We start from the raw sequence: 23,264 nt of genomic DNA on the forward strand, positions 1-23,264 counted from the left end.
CACAGCACCCTGCATAAAATGTACATTCTATGATTCTTTGCTTTTTATGTGTCTCTCCTTGCAGGCGGCTGGTGGATCCGGATGATGAGCTGAGTGACATCCAATCAGACTCAGTGCCGTCAGAAGTTCGTGACTGGCTAGCTTGCACCTTCACCCGGCAGAGGGGCCTGATGCAGCGTCGTAACGAAGACAAACCACGCTTCCGCAGCATTGTCCATGCGGTGCAGGCTGGCATCTTTGTAGAGAGGTTTGGTTTATTTCAATTATTTTAGTTTGTCTCAGCTGGGTCCAGTGTTGGTTGGTTTACTTAATCTATCCTCTGGCACTTCAAAATATCAACACAATGTGTGGAAGCCATAGTCTGGATCTAAGGGTAAAATAGAGAATGTTACTGATTTAATGATGAATTATTATTATTAACAAATTACTGTTAATCCTACAGAGATATTGCAGATTAGTATAATATTTTCAACTAGAATATTTGTATTTTCTGAGGAAAATGCATGTGAACTGGAGGCTGTTATTGGCTGCCACTGCTGCAAGCTGCTGATAAAGTAGCAATCTTTTAAATCTTTAAAAACCGTGTAAAGTGAATTCAGACATTTTCTTCTAAACACATTAAATAGGTCATAAATGTATTTCTAAAAAAGGTGTAAAAAGCATTTCATCATTTAGATGTGAATTGTGGAGCTAGGCTTCACAAACTGTGTTTCAAGATTTCTGTGTTTGGATTTAATGGGCGGGTCTGAAAATCACCGCCGCGTTAAGGCCCATTTATGCTCAACGTACGTAAGAAAATGTATCTGTCCTTTTAAACAATGTTACTGTCACTGCTCACATACTTCCATGCATCCTTTACGTTGGCATGGATGTTAACCAATACATCCACCAGGGGGCAGTGCAGAGTCAAACGTTTATGACAACAACAAACTGAAAACAACAACAAACTGAAAAACAAACATGGCAACTGTGGAGGAGCTATTGATAATTTACTTCTTGAATAGAAGACAAAAACGGAGGCAGCGTTGTAAGAGGCGGTGGTCGGTGAGACCGTTAAATACATCGCGACTGGAGGACGGAGAATTATTTTCTCTAGTACTGCCAATGAGAGAAAGTGACGACGAGCTTCATTTCCAGTACTTTAGGATGTCCGCCGGGGCATTCGATAACTTGCTTCGCCGGGCAGCCTGTGATGCAAGGTACAAATCCAGGTACGTCGATATCAGAGCTTATGGGAGAGACAGTGATGCTGGAGTCTTCTCGAGGAGCCACTTTGGATCCCAGCTCATCAAAGGCACGCTTCATCTCCCTCCCCCAGCTCCTCTGCATCACTCCAGCTGTGTTTGTGGGTGATGAAGCATTCCCACAGAAAGTGAACCTGATGCGACCCGATTCAGGTCATAACACCCTACACATTACAACACTACAGTACAAAGAGATACACAATACTGTCTTAAAAACTAAATACATTTATTAATTAAATCAGGTTTTAAATCTGTTGTTAATGGCATAGTGTATTGTGGCGTGCTTTGTTGTACTCTTTTAATTCACTCTTTATATTTGTGCTATTGTTAGTAGAAAATGTATCCAGCATAATCTGTCAGCATTCATTATGACTTAGGTTTTAGTTTTTGTAACCGATTAATCTTTTTTATTTTTTTTACTATTCATTTATTAATTATTTTTTTCCCTTCTAAAGTATTTGTCCCAGAAAACAAATGATTAACAGCAATATTGTTTTTACATGGTTGCACATCTCAGCTGATCAGCGAACCTACAATTACCGGCATTCCAGGGCCAGGCGAGTTTTAGAGAACACTTTCGGCATACTTGCAGCTAGGTGGAGAGTTTTTGGAAGGCCCTGGAGTGTTCACTTGAAACTGCACAGGATATCACAAAGGCATGCGTTGTTCTACATAATTATCTTTGTGATGCAGATCAGTTCCAGCCAGAAACTGAAAGGTACATCGCTCCTGTACTGATGGACACAGGGTGCACCTGGAGAATGGCGGCAGGCAATTCAGGGAGATACTAACCTTCTGGACACTCGGCGCTTAACTGCAGCCAAAGCAACACATGGCATGGCTGTTAGTGATCGATTCAAAGACTACTTCCTTACTGTTGAGGGAAGGGTTAATTGGCAGGATGCTGTCGTCCAACGAGGAACATTACAATAAAAAGGCAACAAAAGCCTGAACACAATAGCTCAGTACAGCACATAATCAATTTCAAGTTCAATCTTGTCAATTAAATAAAATGAAAACATAGATATTTTGTGTTCTCTGTTCTTGATTAAATGTAAATAGTTACACTCCATTACTGTCATTACTGTCCAAAAGATAGACATAGCACTTAAACCACTGTTCCGTAGGAAAGATTCCTTATTTCAAAGTTTCATTTCCTAGTTAAAAAGTTTTAAAAGTCTGTGTACTTAATATAGAATTTCATGTACTTTACCAAATACAACATCTACAGAAAGAGGCCAGTAAGAATATTTTATTCAATGAAAGAACAGGCAAATTACAAGAGATAACAGTTAATAAATAAATAAATAATTGTTAATAAATAAAAGTGTGAGCTCATGTAAACAATTCATAAAGGAATGTGAGCTACATAAAACATCATGTTCAGGAAGTTGTAGGAAAAAGCTGTTACGGTAGGTTGTGAAAGTTGTAAACACATTTTGTTTGTCTGAGTCTCCTTGCGAATTTCTTCCAGCCTCTGGAGTAGTGCAGTTTCAACTGGATTTGGTTCCTGGATTCGCTTCCTCTTTTTTTTTCTCATGTGATGATGTCCCAGGTGGATTAGGAGCAGGAGGGAGGCGGATGATTGACAGTGTGCAAACTTGAAGTACTGGCCTCTTCATCATCTTCTGAGAGAAGCCACATGTAAAGGGTTGGCAGTGTAAATCAATAAGTACCAAGTTATTTGTTGTGTAGTTCGTATTGATTTATGAACCAGTCAATAAAAACATGACTCATTTATAATAAAAACCCACATTATAAACTTTCAAATGGCAAAACATTGAAGACATTTTCTTCTAAACACAATAAATAGGTGATAAATGTAGTTCAAAAAAATGTATCATTCAAATTTGGCAGGGTGGTTAACAACACACTTTTCTGTGGTATGTCAAACTACATGGACTTTAATAGTAAATTGTCTTTCAAAGAATTTGATATGCAGTTATTATATATGTATTCACCCATTGCAGTTAGCAGTGCCATGTTGAAGAAAGTCCAGCTACTTTCCAAATACAAACATTAAAAAAGAGATATCCTTACCATGTCATTATTTGGGTAGTTGGTCGCCGTTGCTCGGTGATTTATGTAAGCCTTGAGCCATCCCAGATGCCGAAGAATTGGTGGATTCACCCCATCAGCAGGATCCCCACTCCGCTTGCTCATGGACTTATTGTGGGCTCGAACAAATCTGTCTCGCACAGACCTCCACTTCTCCTTTGCTACCGACCAACTAACATCTAATTCCCTTCCAATCTCCTCCCAGCTGTTTTGTAGCATATGTTTATCCCGGTGCCCAGGCGAAGTAACGTCATATATATGTTGAACGTTTCTTATTAACTTGCACAACCGTTCTTCAAAAAGTTCCGCCATTGTTATTTCTGTTATTTATTATTATTTTCTTTTTCGTTTCTCACTCGTGCTACGTATCGAGTAGTGACAGCAACACTGCCCCCACGGTTTCTGGTGGTACTGCTCCGTTTGGTCCGTATCCGTAAGCTTTTTGGAAACGTGCAGAAATATGGACGAAATGAACGCAGAGGACGGACAGAAGGCGCCGTCCGTATCCGTATTTAACGTTGAGCATAAATGGGCCTTTACGTAACGTGGCAGTGTTGTGCAGTATCAAATGCTAGAAACTTGTTCCGCATTCCCATCTGTACGACTTATAAAGTAAATATTGTTATAATATTACTTTAGTACGGAAGCTTATTGCATTCATTCAATAAAAAAAAATACAGATCCTGTTTTTCTGAGTAATTTTTTCTAAAATCAGTTTTTCTGAGTAATTTTTTCTGTTTTTCAGAGTAATTTTTTTTAAAATCAGTTTTTCTGAGTAATTTTTTTGGATCAGTTTTTCTGAGTAATTTTTTTCCTGTTTTTCTGAGTAATTTTTTTTGGATCAGTTTTTCTGAGTAATTATTTCTGTTTTTCTGAGTAATTTTTTTTTTCCTGTTTTTCTGAGTAATTTTTTTCCCCCTGTTTTTCTGAGTAATTTTTTCCCCTTGTTTTTCTGAGTAATTTTTTCCCCTTGTTTTTCTGAGTAATTTTTTTCCCTGTTTTTTTGAGTAATTTTTTCTCTACTTCGAAATCTCGCGATAACACCTCACTTGCAAGTGACTCCTGCAGCTCCTGTTCCTGCTATGACCCGTCTTCAGCTCTCTACTCCACCGTGGTCAATTAAGGTGAGGCAAGTTACACACAGGGTATGATACACATGATTTCAGTTTAGTTAGCCGATAACAGTTTTGTTTCCATCATGCCGGACAGTTTCTTTTGTCAAAAGTGAATCGCCTTTCTTCCATTTTATTGGCTTGGCACAAATAAAACGAGCCCACATGCCGTCATAATATTAAGCTATATGCTAATCGTAGCCTATGACTCATAGGCTATGAGCAGTGTTATTACGCGTTAGTAACGCGTTATTAGCCTAGTAACGCCGTTACTTTTTTCAGTAACTAATAACGTTTCCGTTACCGAACGCTGCGTTACTCCGTTCTTTTCCGTTCGTTCTGGTGAGGTTTTACAACGGCACACAGTTCCCACCATAGATATATATGGTTCCCACAACATTTGAGCGATCAATAAAGTTTCATTGAATTGAAAGACAGAGCACAACAAAGCACTCGGTGCCCTCTATCGTCCTACATGTAATCAAACGCGGCTAACTAAACTGAAATCATGTGTATCATACCCTGTGTGTAACTTGCCTCACCTTAATTGACCCCGGTGGAGTAGAGAGCTGAAGACGGGTCATAGCAGGAGCAGGAGCTGCAGGAGTCACTTGCAAGTGAGGTGTTATCGCGAGATTTCGAAGTAGAGAAAAAATTACTCAAAAAAACAGGGAAAAAAATTACTCAGAAAAACAAGGGGAAAAAATTACTCAGAAAAACAAGGGGAAGAAATTACTCAGAAAAACAGGGGGAAAAAAATTACTCAGAAAAACAGGAAAAAAAAAATTACTCAGAAAAACAGAAATAATTACTCAGAAAAACTGATCCAAAAAAAATTACTCAGAAAAACAGGAAAAAAATTACTCAGAAAAACTGATCCAAAAAAATTACTCAGAAAAACAGAAATAATTACTCAGAAAAACTGATTTAAAAAAAAAGTACTCAGAAAAACAGAAAAAATTACTCAGAAAAACTGATTTTTAGAAAAAATTACTCAGAAAAACAGGATCTGTATTTTTTTTTATTGAATGAATGCAATAAGCTTCCGTACTTTAGCATCCCCTGTGGGTAAAATCGTATGACATGTTACACACTTACGTAAAGTGACAACATTAACAACTTAGTTGAAATCCAATTCAGTATTGAACAGTTATGGGCCATTAAGTGCATCAGGGCACGCCCTCAAAATTTTAGCAAATAATTATAGACAAGTGGTGATATCCAAAAATGAACTAGTAATTTTTATTTGGAGTCATCTAAATGTGGTACCAAGTTTGGTGAAGATTAGATGAAATTTGTGCCAACAGATGTGAAAAATGTGTTCAAAAATCCAAAATGGTGACAAAATTTGATGTTCAAACGAAGTTTGGACAACAAATTGTACAGCCTTAGTTAGACCCAGAGTGGTGGAGATATAATAACTAAAAATTGCAATTTCTATGAAAGTTGTGTCTGATTGGTCAGATTGTTGTATTCAGACTTTAAATTGCAATGAAATATGAGTTGTAATTATTGCAGGCAGAAAGTTTTCTTGACAATTATGTGTATGTGTTCATGCATACCAGTATCTGATGTTGTTATTATACATATTTTGTGTGTATGTGTTACCATATGGTGACTATATTATCTTCTATTTATAGTGAAATAGATGAGAGGAAATAATGGCTTGAACTTACTTAAAAGAAGTTTGTTGAGAGAGTAACCGTGGAACTATCAAATTCAATTAATGGTATTTTAATATCACCTGTTCTGACATCTAAATCATCTAAAGTACTTCATATTTATTTTATTTTACAACATTGCATATTTGAAGTACCTATGTGTCTCTTTTTGTCCCTTAGTAATTATTAGATGTCCCAATTACAGACCCTTCATACCTTTCATAGTTCTTTTTAATGCTTTAATGGTTCTATTTGGCTGAAAATGTGGATCCCTCCTTTCTTACCATACTAGTCAGTGTAGCAGCCAATGTGTTTTGGCTTGTTTTGACATTTATCTCTGTGACAGGATGTACAGACGAACCTCCAACATGGCTGGCCTGAGTTGTCCCCCACATGTCATCACTGTGCTCAAGGTAGTGATGTGTGTGTGTCTGTTTGTGTGTGTGAAATATATGGTGAATCTGGCCCCAGGGAACCTAAATAACAGTAACTTTTCCTACCATTTTACTACACAGACCAAGCTAATTCTGTGTACTATTTAATTTAGAATCCCTTTGGAGAATTGTATCTTTTTCCTCCTTCCTTTATTTTTAAAAATTGAGGGATGCATGAACTGGTGTAAAAGAATAAAGCAACAATGTGACCAATGTGAGGTCCCTAGCTGGTCCTACCTGTAATTATTACTGCCGAAGGGAGGGTGGAAGACGAGAGAATAGCATGGGACATAGCAGACCTTAAGGGACAAGAGCTATAAGCAGCGGGGTTTGCTATGAGAACAGCTGGATGTCAGATGGCATGCTATAACGCGGGTGCCAACACCCCACCGAGGGGGGGGGCCATACACCGAGCTATTACAAGTAATAGCTCTGTGTATGGGCATAACTAAGTAATATTAGACTTATTTGTAACAGGGTAAAAAGGGACCTAAAACAAAGTTATTGTTATTATGCTGGAAACACATCTAAATATAACAATGAAGTGGAAAAATCTGAGTAAAATTTTGGCAAAAATAGGGTAACTTGCTAAAAAATAAGGTTATATCATATTTTTTATTTTAAAATGGTAATGTGCTGTCAATTATTGGGGTTATAATAATGAGGTGATATGATTTATGTTTTCAAAATATTATGGGCTACTTTCAGCATAATATTGTAAAAAATTACAATTCTTGAAAGTCAAAATTGGTAAGTACTCAGAATCTCCTAAATTATGTTCCCAACATTCCCCTTTGTTTTAAGATAAATACTGTAGAGATTATTTTTAAATGATGTGATTTGTTACCCAGAAACACACACCTGGTATTCATCTGGTAGCCATGAATCAGTGCTGCAAAATGCATAACTACATGTTTTTACTTCATTTCATGGTAATATTAGATTCAACCAAGACCAAGAGGCAGGAAATACATTTGATAGGCCTAGCCCACTTTTAGCTGATGAAAGGTTTAAGAATGGTATGCTCCTTATGTACACATTTTAATAATCAAACTTCAAATTGAGCCTAATATGAACAGGTTTTTTCATGCAAAAGAAAATCATTTTTTTTGTTATAACATGAAAAGATGGGTTTGCTTTTGTGTATCACTGGTGTGTGACTGATGTATGTGTGTTTCCAGATAATCACTATGCTTCTTTTTATGGAGTTGGTTTAATCTAATATCACCATGAAATTGTTTTTGGGAACTTATTACCCTGAAAATAAGTAAAATTTCGTAGTTATACCTATTACCCATTACCAAGCTATTATTTGTTAATTACCACCTTATTTCATTATTATTAATCAAAATATTACACCATTATTGCTTTGTTATTACCGAACTACCAAATGTAATGTTTGTATTAACTATCAATCAATCATGTCTGTTGTAAATATAGAACCCTGTTTCAAATTAGTTTGCAGTTAATTCTACCTGGACATGACAAGATTTGAACTGAAACCTTGTCATGGTCATGTAGAATTAAAGAAGAACTGGGAATATGGTAACTGTTTATGTTGTTCTTTTATGTATGATATTTTAAAGAATAAGTTAACACAACATGAAAAGATGAACAGGTATGCTGATATTAATGTGCTAATAGAAGTTGTTGTTTGTATCTGTTGTAGCATCTGGACATGTGGTCCTTTGATGTGTTTGCACTGAATGATGCCAGTGGAGACCACGCACTGAAATTTGTCCTCTATGAGCTGCTCACCAGATATGATTTAATCAATCGTTTCAAGGTATGCCAACAGAGACCAGTTCCACTGCCACATTTCCTTTTCATCCACTTTAGATATGTGAAGGTGTGTCATCATATGTGTGTTTAATTTATCAGGTCAAGTCAGATATGTTAGACAGATAATCAGACAGATAAATATATACTTTATCATTCCACACAAAAGTGTCAGTGGTAATGCAGTATAGTAGCTCAGTTGCAAGGCAAAAGAAAAAGAAAGTCAAAACAAGCAAACAGACATCATAAACCATATTAAAATCAGGGCCCTAGATTTTAAGAAACACAACATGAGTTCCTGTTCTAAAAAACGAATCCTTTCCATTTGAATGGTTGAAGCTATTTCAGATATTGATCTCTCAAGATACCTGAGTATTTGTCTTCTTGCTGCCACAATTTCAAACTTCAGGCAACTTTTTACAGTCACAGATAAACCTGATGTAAGTCTAAAGCAGCCAAGTAGAGCAAGCACTGGGTTAGATCTGATAGTATGTTTGTATATTTTAGAATACCAATCTAAATTCTTTGGCCAGTAACTATGAAAGATGGGATAAAACCAAAACCAGTGGGCTAATGTGACTTTTCATCGGCAACAAATTGACAAAATCAATATTCTATGCAACTGCTGTTTTCATTCTATGTATCTTCTGAAATTTCAACCACCAGTTCTTAACTTCAGGCATTTATTATAACATTCATTAATATATGCCGCTTTTGATATCAAATGGAATTTTCCCTCTATCCTTCCATGCAAAAGTTTCTTTATCACAGTGCAGGGCTCTAAACTAACTTTTTTCACTGGTTGCACTGGTGCGCCTAACTTTTTTTCTTAGGTGCACCAGCACTAAAGTTAGGTGCACCCAAATTTTCGAACATATCGCATTCAACTCCGCAGTTTTACAGGTTGACGTTTTTTAAATATCTGTCCATATAGGCAATATTGACTTGTAAATGATTAACTAACAATCTGGTCAACATAAAATTCTTTATTTGAACAATTCCACAAGAAAGGTCACTTCACTGAAAAGTGTTTGTGCTTAAAGTGCTTCACTGAGCTGATGAAATAGTCATTATTATGAGATAGTTTCTCATTATTATGAGATAGTTTCTCATTATTATGAGATAGTTTCTCATTATTATGAGATACTAAGTCCTTATTTTGAAAATACTAAGTCATTATTTTGAGATAGTTTCTCATTATAATGACTTACAGGATCTTTTTTTTTTCATCACAGTGGCGGAAATGGGCTTCCATACGGAGTCGATCGTATGTGGCTCATATCTGATGCCGTTTCCTGACTAGGGCTTGACATAACCTGGGAGGTTGATGGCTCCGTGTCAGAGCATTCGTTATGATTTTCGGACGGATCAGACCTTAACTTAACATTCTTCACGAAAAAGTTGTCAATCGTTCTTTTCATCCTGTCATCTGCGGCTACATGCACTCTACATCCACTCTCTCTGTCTGACTGCAGCACACGTATTACACACAGGAATATCTGGACCACGGCCAATCGGGGGGGGGGGGTCCCGCCCTTCACTATCTCTGATTGCTTTAGACCACGATATGGGCCTAATGTGTGTCTGTTGTTGAAGGTTGAACCACAGGGAGACTTACAGTCGCAGAGATTTTTTTTTCCGAACAGCTGGTCGCACCGGTGCAACCTCAGATTTGTTTTTGTCGCACCATTGAGAAATTATCTCGCACTTTAGAGCCCTGCAGTGGTAAGGCAAAACTATATGATTTTTGCAAATTGGGGTATAAACTGAAACACCTACTAATCTGAGAGCGTTTATAATTTGGTTGACATCTTACAAGTAGTTTTTCACTTTGAAACTATGACTTTGTGATAGGTTTACTCAGATTGGTTTCTGAATTATATAGTTCCAATAATATGTTAATGGTTGGACAACATATTAGGAACACTTCTCAATTTACAGTAATGCACACCAGTACACCACCATCCACTACAACCTCAATAATAAACATAAAAAACAATGATCACCTTTTCAACAGTGTCCACAAAAACTGGAAATGTATGATCCTTAGAAATGTAGAATTTATGGTAGGCTGATGTTTTGGGATTGCATTAGATTCACAGGTGTTCCTCATAAATTGCTCAGTTAGTGTAGACATGAGGTAATCAGACATATTAATTTCCCTGTTTAGCCACAAGAGAGCATCAGCCCTCCTATTAACCTGGCCAATCACTTGTGAGTAAACTAAGGTTTTGGCAGTGACAATCAATAATAGGAAGGCTTGAGCCACATTTCGCAAAAGTGATGTGCTGATGTGGAAAAATATTTGACAAATATATAGAATCCTATATAAAACAATAATAAACTTTATTTATGTAGCACTTTTCTTAACAATGTTACAAAGTGCTTTACAAAAAGAAATAAAACCACACAAGACAAATAAGGCAACGAGGAGCACAGAGGCACAGAAGTCATAGTACATGATGCATAAAATAATAAAAATTAATAAAAAATGCACAGAAGTAAAAACAGTAAAAGAATAAGATCAATCAATAGGTGCAAAAACAATAACCAGAACAACTCAAACATTTTCTATAGCTTTCACAAAGAAATAAGTTCCGAGAAGAGTTTTAAAAGAAGCTAGAGGTTAAGTGTGTCTGACCAACAGGGCGTTTAATGCCTTAAAGGTGAGTAACACAATTTTAAAATCAATGCGAAAGCTTACTGGGAGCCAGTGTAGGGAGATGTGCTCATACTTTTTTGTGCCAGTAATGAGACAAGCAGCAAAGTTTGGACCAGCTGGAGACAATGAAGGGAGCCCTGGCTGATTCCCAAATAAACTGCGTTGGAGTGGTCAAGCTGAGGGTAGATTAACTCATGTATGACTTTTTGAAGATAAGCAAAAGATTAAAAAAAAGACCTAATTTTCAAAGTGATGTTCAACTGGAAGAAACATGACTTGACAACATTTTTGACTTGATTATCAAAACCGGTTTGCATCATATATTACCCCATCGATTCGTTTCAGCCTGTCTGATATTGTCTGACAGATTGCCAAAGTTGGCAGGATAAGAGCTGATCAAATTTTGGAGACCAAAAGTATGACCTCAGACTTGTCAGAGGACTCACAGTGGGACATATCATGCTTATGACCCTTAGGATGTGTAAGCTCTTAAACAGATGAATTAGGTTAAGAGTCGATGAGATCTAGAAATCTGGTTTAGGTGGTTTATGGATTAAAATGCAGAATAAAGGAGGAGGACTAGTGATTAAAAAACTTAAAACTTCAAAGGAAACAAAATTACCACAAGTAACAGGGTGGCATTTAAAACCTGACTTATAAAATACAGCAAGACCACATCCTCTTCCACAAAGCCTGGGAGTAATGAAATGAGCAAACCCAGGTGGCCTGGCCTCATTCAGAGGAACCGTGACCCAGAATGAGTCCAAGTGGCAAATATATCCATCCACTGAGCACAAGTTACATAGCCAAGGGGGTCCAGGGGAGTTGGTAAGGGAGTCACTCAGCAGCGCTTGCGGGACGGAAAATTCGTACGAGAGTTGGTGGTACTGCTGGAGGGAGAGGTGTGCTTTCAGCTATTGGATAGTCTGGTACCTGCGCTACCGACGAACAAAAGGATGACCCCAACCTGAGCTGAGTGGCAGTTAGCAGTGGCACATCTTCACCCTCATCAAGTCCTTTGTAGAAACATCATCTTCCAGTCATGCTGATTGGGGCAATTTCCAACATTTAGTTCCAATTGTGAGAAATTTAGATTGAATATGAGATTTGAATTCTGAAAACTTCAGTCTTGTTGTTCTTAGTAAAGTGATCATGAACTGTGTTAAATGACAGTTACAATACTGTGTTTATTTGCTGTATGTCATGAAACAAGATGTCAATCATCTTTTTCACTCATAAATTGTAAAGAAGTCAAATTATAGAAGAGATTGAAGAGGACTTCACTAAGAATTTAGAAAACACGAGGCCAAACTACACAGTCATTCATTCCATGGAGGTATTGTTGAGACTTCAGACAACATTGTAAGTCTCACTTTAAAGGTTCAGAAAAGGTCTCAGAAGTACAATAATTTGGAGTTATCCTTCATGGTGGTGCAACCAATTTAGCTTTCATTATTGTTGGAGTATTTCTCATCATGTTTCTTTGTTGTGTTGCATCTTTGGCAGGTCCCTGTTTCTGCTCTTATATCATTTGTGGAGTCATTGGAGGTAGGCTACAGCAAATACAAGAACCCCTACCACAACCTGATGCATGCTGCTGATGTCACACAGACCATCCACTACCTTCTCCTCAAGACTGGCATGGTGGTAAGGCATGTTGGATTAATGTCAATGCAAAGTGGACTGTTAAGGACAGCACAGAATTAGAGACTTATCGGATATCATGCCATTTTCACAACTGAAAGAATTCTCAAAGAATCCTACAAGTTTTATAATCATTTAAGAGGTATTTAATAGTTCTTAGTTTAGCACACACCACACCATAGCCGAATAATGTTTTGTCAAAAACAATAATAGAAATAATGTTCATCTTTCCATTTTATTCAAATAAAATATCGTTGGATGGAATACAGAGGGAATCACCTGATGCGTGCGATGCAATTGTAATTTAACCAATAAAACCACAGCATTACAGTTACTCATTGTTCATGCATATGCACAAGTCTGTTGTTAAAAAGTACCATATGTCAGCAAAACAATATGACAGTATGAAAACAGCAACATTGAGAAGTCCTTTAGTCATCAAGACAGCTTGGCTAACAGCACAGTCTCACCCATGATATAAACACACTTTTTAAATGTTGCTATTGGTTAAAGGTTTTATTTGAACTATATTATGTTAAGAGAAGATGTATGAATTCTGTCCAAAGCTTCCTGCTGCAACAGAACAGACCCTCCGTGCCCTCTCTGCCCCTTCTTGGCAACACAACTAGTCACTAAGGACATAGAGCTTTTTATAGCTCTAATGGGACAGTTTAGCTGTTTTCCATACAGAGCCAAAGCAAGTGGCAACAATTGATGAAACATTAATCAACACCCTCTATCTCTAACGTTCAAAAGACACATCACAGATAAATGTATGTTCAAGCTTTACCCTGTGTCTAGACAGCACATATAGCATGAGCAGCACAACAGCAGAGCAGTAGCAACAGCAATGAGTGCTCTATCTGTGTGTTTACACTGGAGATGTTCAGGTGCAGTGATAAGTGAGGGTCACTTGCATGTTGAAGGCACTCAGAGCCTAATACAAATGACTGTAGTGATGCACGTAAAATGGAGGAAAATAGAGTGTAAATGAATGCTTCAAGTTGGAGTTACACCATGTGAGGCAGCTGGGATGCAAGCCAGAACAGACCTGATGCAGACAGCTGCATAGTTTAAAATGAGAATGCTGAATGTGTTGCAAGTGATGTGTGGACAGAAAATGTGTCTGACATGCTTGCTCAGACTCGGCTTCTGTGAGCTGTGTCAAGTCTGAGAAAATAACACTGATGTCATTGTGATGTAATCAGAGTTTTTACTTGGAGATCACAAATTAATGAAAGCCTGTAGGACAAACAGGAAGTGTGAAGTTGCAAAGATGAAAGGACATTTGTACCTTTGTACATTTTAACCTTTTTTTTGGACAATTTTAGCTAAAAAGCCAAAATATATGTGTATGCTATCAATCTCTCTTTTGTCATTTACACACACACGCACACACACATACACACATATGCATATGTGTCAGGCAAGGTCAGCAAATACGTATTCAGTGAATACGTATTTGCTGACTTGCCTGACACTGGTCTACTGTATCATGCTTTTTTTAATATATAAATCTGATACTAAAATCAATATTTAAATTTGACATATAATAGATTGTCACCACTAATGTTACAAAATAATAAATGTATAAAAACCTTTAAGTAATTGGCTGCTCTATTTAAAATATACAAATACCAATAACTTATACCAGCATATAAGCATCACTGGATTTAGACTCCTTGGCGCCAATCTTCATCATGCCCTACATCATGACCTCGAGACGCTTAACACAAATCAAAATATGGCGATACGTGCAAATAACATTTCATACAGACAGAGAGCTGAATCGCTCCCCCCTCCCAGTGCACACAGGACAGCACATACAGGACAAACGACCTGCATCTCTCCCCCCCTCACCTGATTCTTTACTGCACATTACGCAAGATTTTCAGAGAATGTCTCTGAATGCTCCACCCTGGTCAGGGATGTTTTTAGTTGAGACCTAGCTAAATAGCACTACTTGTGTAGAAACACTGATAGAGGCTTCTCCTCCAAACTATAGTTTCTATCAGTCAGTCAGACAAAACATTGTCATGCGATTTATATCATTTGAATATCTTGCTCTTGGGCTCATAGCGCAATTATCAGTGCTTATTATTACATTATACCAACCGCCAGGATATTCATCACTATTTCTACAGAAATCCTCAGAGGTGATCTCAGTTGGTGTCACTAGATTGTTGAGAGCTGTAATGTAAAGTATCGCCCATATCACTATCTCTTTTTTCTTTTAAAGTCATAATAAACCACTTTTAACGGAAATCAGACAAAACAATGCGTTAACATTATGCCATGATTGTTTGAGATCAGTAAAAATATTGGTTGGAAAAATTCAGCAACACCTTGGAATTAGTACGGACATTGCACCCATGATGTTCACACTGTGGGTTTGCAACAGAAAACAAACATCGGAAGTGAGAGTAAGAGTTGAAGCATTGTTGGCAACAGATGTGAGATTTCAACAGACTCCACCCATGGAGTAATCATGCTTTTTCTACTAAAGTTTTTGTATTTTGTGTTTTTTGTTTTTCTTTCTTTTAGCACTGGCTAACTGAGTTGGAGATCTTTGCCATCATTTTTGCAGCTGCCATCCATGACTATGAACATACAGGGACCACCAATAACTTCCATATTCAGACCAGGTAATTCCCACCAGCATATAAGCAGACCAAATATCATTCAAATGATTGCAATTGTTGAGGATATTGAGAACAGCTTTATAATAAGCTTCAACGATGATACAATAGACAATTATCTGTACATTAATGAAGACAATAAACTCCATTTACAAAAAGCTAGAGGATGTCTGATATTTTTCACAATGTTGCTGCATCACTACTCATGAATGCGTTATTCTTTTTAAATTTTATTCATGTTTTCAACAAAAAACCTTTTCAAGTCCCCTGCCATTTAAACATGTTTTGCGTCTCCTTCAAATTGATGTACTGTATGCACAGACTACGACAATATGCTTTAATATCTGTTAAATGGGGAACGTTTCTTTTCTCATTCTTAATCTCACTGTATGGCTTGCATACAGTAATTATTCCACGTAGTGTTACATGGTCATAAAACATGTCTTTAAAATAGATGAACACCATGATAATTGGAGCTGTGTGGCATTTGCAGGTCAGACACAGCCATGTTGTACAATGACCGAGCTGTTCTAGAGAACCACCATGTCAGTGCTGCCTATCGCCTCCTACAAGACGATGATGAAATGAACATCCTTTTAAATCTTTCCAAAGATGACTGGAGGTGAGAGGAGACAGTCTCCACATTTTTTATTTTCACTGGCTATAAAACAAACGAAGACCAGATGAGGAAAGGTGTGGATAGGCTGTGAGAGGATTTCAGACTGGAAATCCACCTGCAGAAGACCAATGTTTGGACCAATACAGGACCCAGAACTTCACAAAATATTTTATCAATATTTAGTTCAGTAACTTTACTTCAACTACCACGATTACTCACTGTACCATACTTTAAAGCCATGCACCCTTGCATATTAACAAAACAAAACATATTAACGAAACATACTAATTCCCATAGTGATAAGCAACAGCAGCAGCCACAGCAAACAGCTTTTTAGGTGAATTGCTGCGACTTTCTGGACTGGAGTTTTGCCCCCATATAATATTATAAATAAATAGGATAAATAAACATTATTTAGTGAAATGAGATTATCCTTCACTCGTTAATAAAACAGTTTATTCTGCCCTCCCTATGTGTAACTGACTGGCTATTTTGGAAGATAGTGAACAGTCTTCCCAGTTAACACAAAGGTGATGTAAAGTTGTGTTTTTTTATTGACACGTGGGTAAAGCTGTAAAACTTAAAATACAGAAAATGTAGATGTAGATGTAGAGATCTACCTCATTATTAACATTAAAAAAACTAAGGAGATGGTGTTAGACCCTCGGTCAGTGGGGATCATATGGCGCTTTTCCACTACACAGTTCCATCACGACTCGGCTCGCCTCGCCTCGGTACGGTTCCAGAACAGACCTTTTCCATTACAAAAGAGTACCTACTCAACGTGGGCGGGGTCGTCATAGCACGGCTCCGCGAAACTGCCGTGACTTCGTTTTATACGCGACACAAAACACATAAACAATGGAGGACATGGAGGTGTACTTGCTGCTGTATGAGGCTTTCTGTCTCACACAAAGCAAGAAAATTGAGCCGTATGGCTGTAACTATGGTTGTAACGCTGCTGCCGGTATTTAAAAATGCCGGGTTTGATTCTTGTGTGGGACGGCTCATGACGCTTCCAGCGACAACTCTTCTGACCAATCAGCGGCCAGCAGTGTGTCGACGTCACATTTTAGTACCGGCTTGGCTCGCTTGGAACCTCACCAGAGCAGGTACTAAAAAAGTACCAGGTACCAGGTACCAGGTACTTTCCCTAGTGGAAACGCAACAAGAACCGAGGCGAGTCGAGTCGAGGCGAGGCGAGTCGTGCTGGAACTGTGTAGTGGAAAAGCGCCAATACTGTCCATACACAGGGAGGAGATCAAACAGGTCACAGCTTATAGGTATCTGGGTATCCACCTGGATAACCTCTTCAGCTGGAGTGATCACGTAGATTATGTATGTTCCCGTTTACAGCAAAGGTTGTATTTTTTACGCAGACTGAGGGTGTTTGGTGCCAGAACATCATGTTTTTATTTTATCAGGCAGTGATGGAGAGTGTCATCAGGTATGGGATGATCTCTCCACACAATCCAAATCTAAGTTGCAGCGCCTGGTACAGACTGCTATGAAGTTGACGGGGGGGGACTGAAAAGCTCTCCCTTCAGTCCATCTATGAGCAGTCTGTACTTAGGCAGGCGGACCCGTCCCACATCCTTCAAACGCAATACAAGCTCTTGCCTTCTGGCAGAAGGTACAGAATCCCAAAATCCCAAAAAACGTTTTAAATACTCTTTCGTACACACCTCCATCAAAATTTTAAATAGATCTGTACACTGAAGCCTGGGAAGTGTGCAATAACTTGGTGTTCTGTTTGTTTAGTTTTTTAATTTTTTTTATTTTGCTTTAATCTTTCATTAGATGTGTCATAAGTGTGTATGTAGCCTACGTGTACGTCTTTAGCTGATATATGTATTTTATGTGTACTTATTGTCTGTAAGGGCAGCTACTACTATGCACTACGTACTTTAAGTCCATGACAAATTACAATACAACAATATACTACAAATATACTGACAATAAAGTATATTCTATTCTATTATATATTCTATGTTTCAATCACAAAGTTTAAATATAATCACAACATAACTTCTATGAGATAGAAATTAATTTAAAAAAAAACCATAAGCAACAAAATATAAATTGCACAAATTCCATGCAGCTGGCAAAACTAGTATGTGGTTGATAGGCTGGGTGCTAGCTTTAGCATTTTAACAAATAGCAAGTTTTAATTATTAGGTATCCATTTACATAAATTACAAGAGAAACAAGCTATTCCAAGGCTTAGCAGGAAGAAATGGAGATTCAGCGTGCTCTCTCATCTGCTGTCCGGCAAACACTGAACAAACTGCAAAAACTACTGCAAGCTCAAAGGACTAAACTTGATCTCAAAAGTAATACACAAAACCACCACTAGGTGGCTACAATGTCCACACACCGTGAGCTGCACAGAGCTGCTGTCCTTTTATAATTTGTTCTCGTTTCATCCTGTAACATGATAAGCTTTCATTTTATTTAAGAGATTTTGGGTAATTTTGCCTAAGTAACAGCCACCAGGCACATGTGGTCAGCTGACGCTGATAGGAATGTCATATCATTTGTTTGCAGTATTGGGACAGTTTGGCACTAGAACAGTTAAAAAAATCAATTATGATATTTTAATTCCTACTGAATTGATCATGGTAATCTATCCCATAGTTGTTTAGATATTTCATTCTCTCACTTTTTCTTTTAGAGAACTGCGCACTTTGGTAGTGGAGATGGTGATGGCCACTGACATGTCCTGCCACTTCCAACAAATCAAAGCTATGAAGAGCCTCCTGCAGCAGTCTGAGGTGTAAGTAGTGACTTTCAATTCTAAGTCTGTGTTAGTTACTCTCAATGTCCTGTAGCGTTTGCCTGAGGGCAGCAGCTCCAACAGCGAGTGTCCTGGATGAGATGGGTCCCTGAGGATATGGCGAGCTTTCCTGAAACAGCAGGAACTGTACAGATCTTTCAGGGAGGGGAGAGGGCAACCGATAATCTTCTGGGCTGTGGTGATGACCCTCTGGAGCGCTATCCTCTCTGCAGCTGTGCAGCTGGAGAACCACACACACATGCAGTAGGTCAAAATGCTCTCAATGGAGCAACAATAAAAGGACAGTGAGAGTTGGTTATTCCTGAGTACTCTCAGGAAGTACAATCTCTGCTGTGCCTTCTTAATAATAGCAGTGGTGTTGATGCTCCAGTTCAGATCATCCTCTATGTGAACGCCCAGAAACCAGAAGTCTGTGAACCTCCCCGCCGATGAACAGGGGCGGAGAGTCTGTTTTATTTCTCCTGTAGTCTATGACCAGCTCCTTTGTCTTGGTAGTGTTCAGTGCCATGTTGTTTTCTGTGCACCACACTGACAACTGCTCCACCTCGTCCCGAATTTCCACTAAACAAGTTTTTCGACAACAGTTTTCTAATAATTTGTAGATACCATAATAATTACCAAAGCATGACCTGCAAATTGGAGCAAATTGTGCCCCATTTTAGAAAATGTTACACATGGCTCAATAGGGACAAACATGTCTGTGTCAAAATAAAAATATTATTAATTATTTTCCACTAACCGACTGTAACTTATACAGTAAATGTACTGTACTTGTTGTTAGATTTCTATTACAGTTTCAGACTTATTTCACACAGAATGGTTCCAATTTCACTTTAGTAGTTGACAAATTACCAGGTAATTATATGAACATTCCAAATGATCTTGCATGAATTGGTTGCAATTTCATTTCAGTGTTTGACAAATTAGTAATTATTGTGTATTTACTAGGTTTTATGATTTAACAAGTGAATGATTATGCAGTGATGTTATTTTAGCTCAATACAGCCTGCTTTGAGTTTAACTGACTTTTTCCACAAGCTGAGTAAAAATTGTCTGTGCCCTGAAGTTCTGTGCCGTTTCAATAATGAATTGATGGCAGCAGCCCAGGAGTGACTGATTGGACTGTATTTGTAGGATTGACAAACCAAAGGCCTTATCTCTGCTGCTGCACACCGCTGACATCAGCCACCCAGCCAAACACTGGGACCTCCACCAACGCTGGACCACATCCCTGCTCGAAGAGTTCTTCAGACAGGTAGTGGCCAGAGACACATCACCCACTTTACTGGCCTGGGGCCAGTAGAGTAGCATAGAGTTATCAATCAAACTTTGTTTGAATATATTTAGGTTTTCTATTATCTATTAACACTTTTCACCAGTGAGCCAACTTTAAGATTGCCACATATCTTTCCATGTTTACAGGATTTTAGCATTAAATTCACTCTGTGTTTCCCTGTTAAGCTGCGATGGAAGTATAGTAACAGAAAGAGGAACATTGGCACAAACAAGACTCTAATATTGAAAGATAACTACTTAACTGACTCATCTGGACAACAGTAACTTCATATAAGCTTCAGATAAACTTTTAAATAATGTTGGCACAGAAGGAGAACTGTGGATTTTGTCCACAATCACTTACACTGGGATCTTCTAACATTATGTCAGTATGAACAGGACATTTTTGACAGACTTGAACATTTTGAACCTGTCCTTTAAATTGTTTTGCTTTTTATGATGAATATTGCAGAGGTATAGAAGCATTTAACCATAAACAAAACATCTACAGTTACATATTGATGCTGGATTTCTTTGAGAAATAGATTATTATGTCTTGTCGATTTTAAAAATGTTTAAATAAATAACCCTGAGCTCTGACACTCTCAACTCCTGAGTTAATGCAGCAGTGAAAGACCTGTTTAAATAGACTTGTCTCTACTGTGTCCTCCTCTACCATTCACCGTGCTGTCAGCAGCCAATCAGGAGAGGCGCTCTGTGGTGAGCTTGGATTTTATAACTGAGCTAATACCAGGAACAAACTTTTTATTTCTCTGATGACACATGACAAACAATGATGGCTGCACTCCCATGGCAATGACGCTCATGCACAAATGCATAATATTACATTTGAACAAAACATAAAACAAAAACTGAGAAATAATAAGAGGAATGATTCCCAGGGATAAGTTTTTTAAAGCATACACAGGTGTGGGTTGCAGATTTATGCCTGAAGAGAGTTCCAGAGTAAATAGTAAATGGACTGTACTCACATAACGCTTTTCATAGCGTCGTTATGATCACTTAAAGCGCTTTTATACTACATGTTACATTCACCCATTCACACACAATCATACACTGATGGCAGAGGCTACCACGCAGGGTGCCAACCTGCTCATCAGGGGGAGACTAACCATTCATACACATTCATACACCTTTGACACAGCAACAGGAGCAATTTGGGGTTAAGTATCTTGCCCAAAGACACATCGACATATGGACTGGGGGAACCGGGAATAAAACCGCCAATCTTCCAATTGGTGGACGACTACTCTACCTCCTGAGCCACAGCCTGTGGCAGTGTGGGGTCTGCCACAGAGAAGGCTTTTGCAGGTTGGTGTGGGGGATGGAGAGCTGGCCAGTACCTGAAGACATCAGACTCCGCAAAGGAGTATATATAGGGGAGGAGGAGGTCAGACAGGTACTTGCCCTTGCCTCTCAGTGAGAGGAATAGATGGAGGAGGAGGAGGCTGGATGTGGTCGGATACACGATTGAGGAGTATGGTGTGAGGGACTGTTGAAGGCTGTTGAAGGTTCAATTTTATTCTACTGTATGTGGATATGATGATCAGTGGAGTAACAGTTTGGGCCCCATTTTAACGATCAATAGCACATGGCGTGAAGGGTGCGGCGCAAGTGCCTTTGGGGCATGTCCAAATCCACTTTTACTATTTCACTGGCGGAAAAATGGTCAATGCGCCAGGGCGCATTGTCTAAAAGGGTTGGACTTAAGTCCCCTCATTAATTATAGGTGTGTTTTGGGCGTAACACACAGTAAACCAATCAGTGTCTCCTATTCCCTTTAAAGCCAGGAGCGCTGTCACTTTGGCGGTTTGCTATTATAACGGTGCATTTGTCAAGCAATGTGTTTCAAGAGTAAAACATGAGTTACTTTTTGCTGATAAGAGAGTTATAACTGACCAGTCTAATGAGTTTAGAGGTGTGTGTGGTTATACTGCAGCAGTCTGGTGTCATCAGCTGATTTAATAAACAGTGAGTGGCTGTGTGTAATGGCACTGCGCTCTTTGCAGCATCTCAGAGGCTGCAGACTTATCAACATATCAGTCCTGCAGTATAACCAGCTGTGGATAACAGACACTGTAAGAATCCACATTCACATTCCACATTCATTAAAAGATGCTTTTCTTTCTTGATAAAATCACTATGTGGCAGAGGAGCGGCTTTCCTCCAGAAGCAAACGTGGTTCTGAGACACATTTTCCACAAAAACACAAACGACTTGCTCTGTGCTGCATATTTTCGTGTCTCCGACTGTCAGACCACACAGACACTGTGGCACTTTGATTTATTAATTTGTCTTTTAATTACAGTTTTAGTTCTCTTTAAAATAGTTGTGTTCAGTCATGTAGTAACAGGTAAACTCAGCAGGGTTTTATTTGTTGGATGATCCATGTCCATCTCAAAAATTTTCAAAACCTGTTTTAATCATTTCAACTTGTCATTTCGACTGTCCACAGTGGCACTCTCCAAGGTGCTCATCCCCCCACAAACAAACACAAACTGTAGTGGAAGGCTCCTTCTCATTGAATCTGTTATTTTTACAATTAATGAAATCTGATAAATATTATGACTAACCAATATGACATGTATTTTTTAATATGTTGATTTAATACTTTTATGTCTATTTATTTGTCCCTGTGTGTGTAACAGGCAGAGTGTATGCACATTGTGCACCCGCCTATTAAAATCTTGATAATGTGCCCTTATATATGCAACAGTGACTTCAGACCGGGTTTTTTTTGGTCAGTGGGGCAATCGCTCTCCTCAGCCTCAAAACAGCCTGTCTGTATTCTGTAAATATTATAACATGGTAACACGTTCTTCTCCAAAAAGGTTACGTAGCTTCACCAACTGAAATGTGTCGGAGTTTATGCTAATCATTGAGAATAGTTGTGGCCACACATAAAAGATCCTTGAAAAATGTCAAAAACAGGCTGAATTTTGTACACTTACTGACGAAAAATACAAAATTACAAAAACAAAGTAAGAATAGGTTAAAGATTGGCATGCAAAATAAGATAAGGTAAAGGATAACAAAAAGATTAAAAGTAGTGCTGTCAAAGTTAACACTTTAATAACCCGTTAACGCAAATTCATTTCAGCTGCGTTATTTTTTCAAACACACCGTTAACACACATTGTGTTTGACCCTTGTCCCGTTCTGTAGTTTGGAAATAAGGAGGCGATGCAACAGTAATGTTTTGGATAACAGGCAGAGTAAATCCGATCTCAGATACCTGGCCAAACATACGTGTGTGTGTTTGCTTGAATGTATGAGTAAGTGTGTGAAGAGGTGAGTGAATGTAACTAGTCCCTAACTGA

General features: G+C 38.3%; 1 protein-coding gene across 1 annotated transcript in view; it reads left to right on the forward strand.

Moving 5' to 3' along the window:
- The window catches only part of pde1ca (phosphodiesterase 1C, calmodulin-dependent a), a 66,535-nt gene that overhangs the window by 30,776 nt on the left and 12,495 nt on the right, over positions 1 to 23,264 (forward strand). Inside the window, exons 5-12 of the mRNA XM_062441942.1 lie at positions 65 to 247; positions 6,422 to 6,488; positions 8,179 to 8,295; positions 12,457 to 12,597; positions 15,139 to 15,239; positions 15,727 to 15,855; positions 18,527 to 18,628; positions 19,784 to 19,904. Of these exons, the coding sequence (XP_062297926.1) occupies positions 65 to 247; positions 6,422 to 6,488; positions 8,179 to 8,295; positions 12,457 to 12,597; positions 15,139 to 15,239; positions 15,727 to 15,855; positions 18,527 to 18,628; positions 19,784 to 19,904 (961 nt within the window). The remainder of the gene's footprint in view (positions 1 to 64; positions 248 to 6,421; positions 6,489 to 8,178; positions 8,296 to 12,456; positions 12,598 to 15,138; positions 15,240 to 15,726; positions 15,856 to 18,526; positions 18,629 to 19,783; positions 19,905 to 23,264) is intronic.

The sequence above is a fragment of the Scomber scombrus genome, chromosome 20 (genome assembly GCF_963691925.1).
Source record: "Scomber scombrus chromosome 20, fScoSco1.1, whole genome shotgun sequence".
NCBI classification, from domain to species: domain Eukaryota; kingdom Metazoa; phylum Chordata; class Actinopteri; order Scombriformes; family Scombridae; genus Scomber; species Scomber scombrus.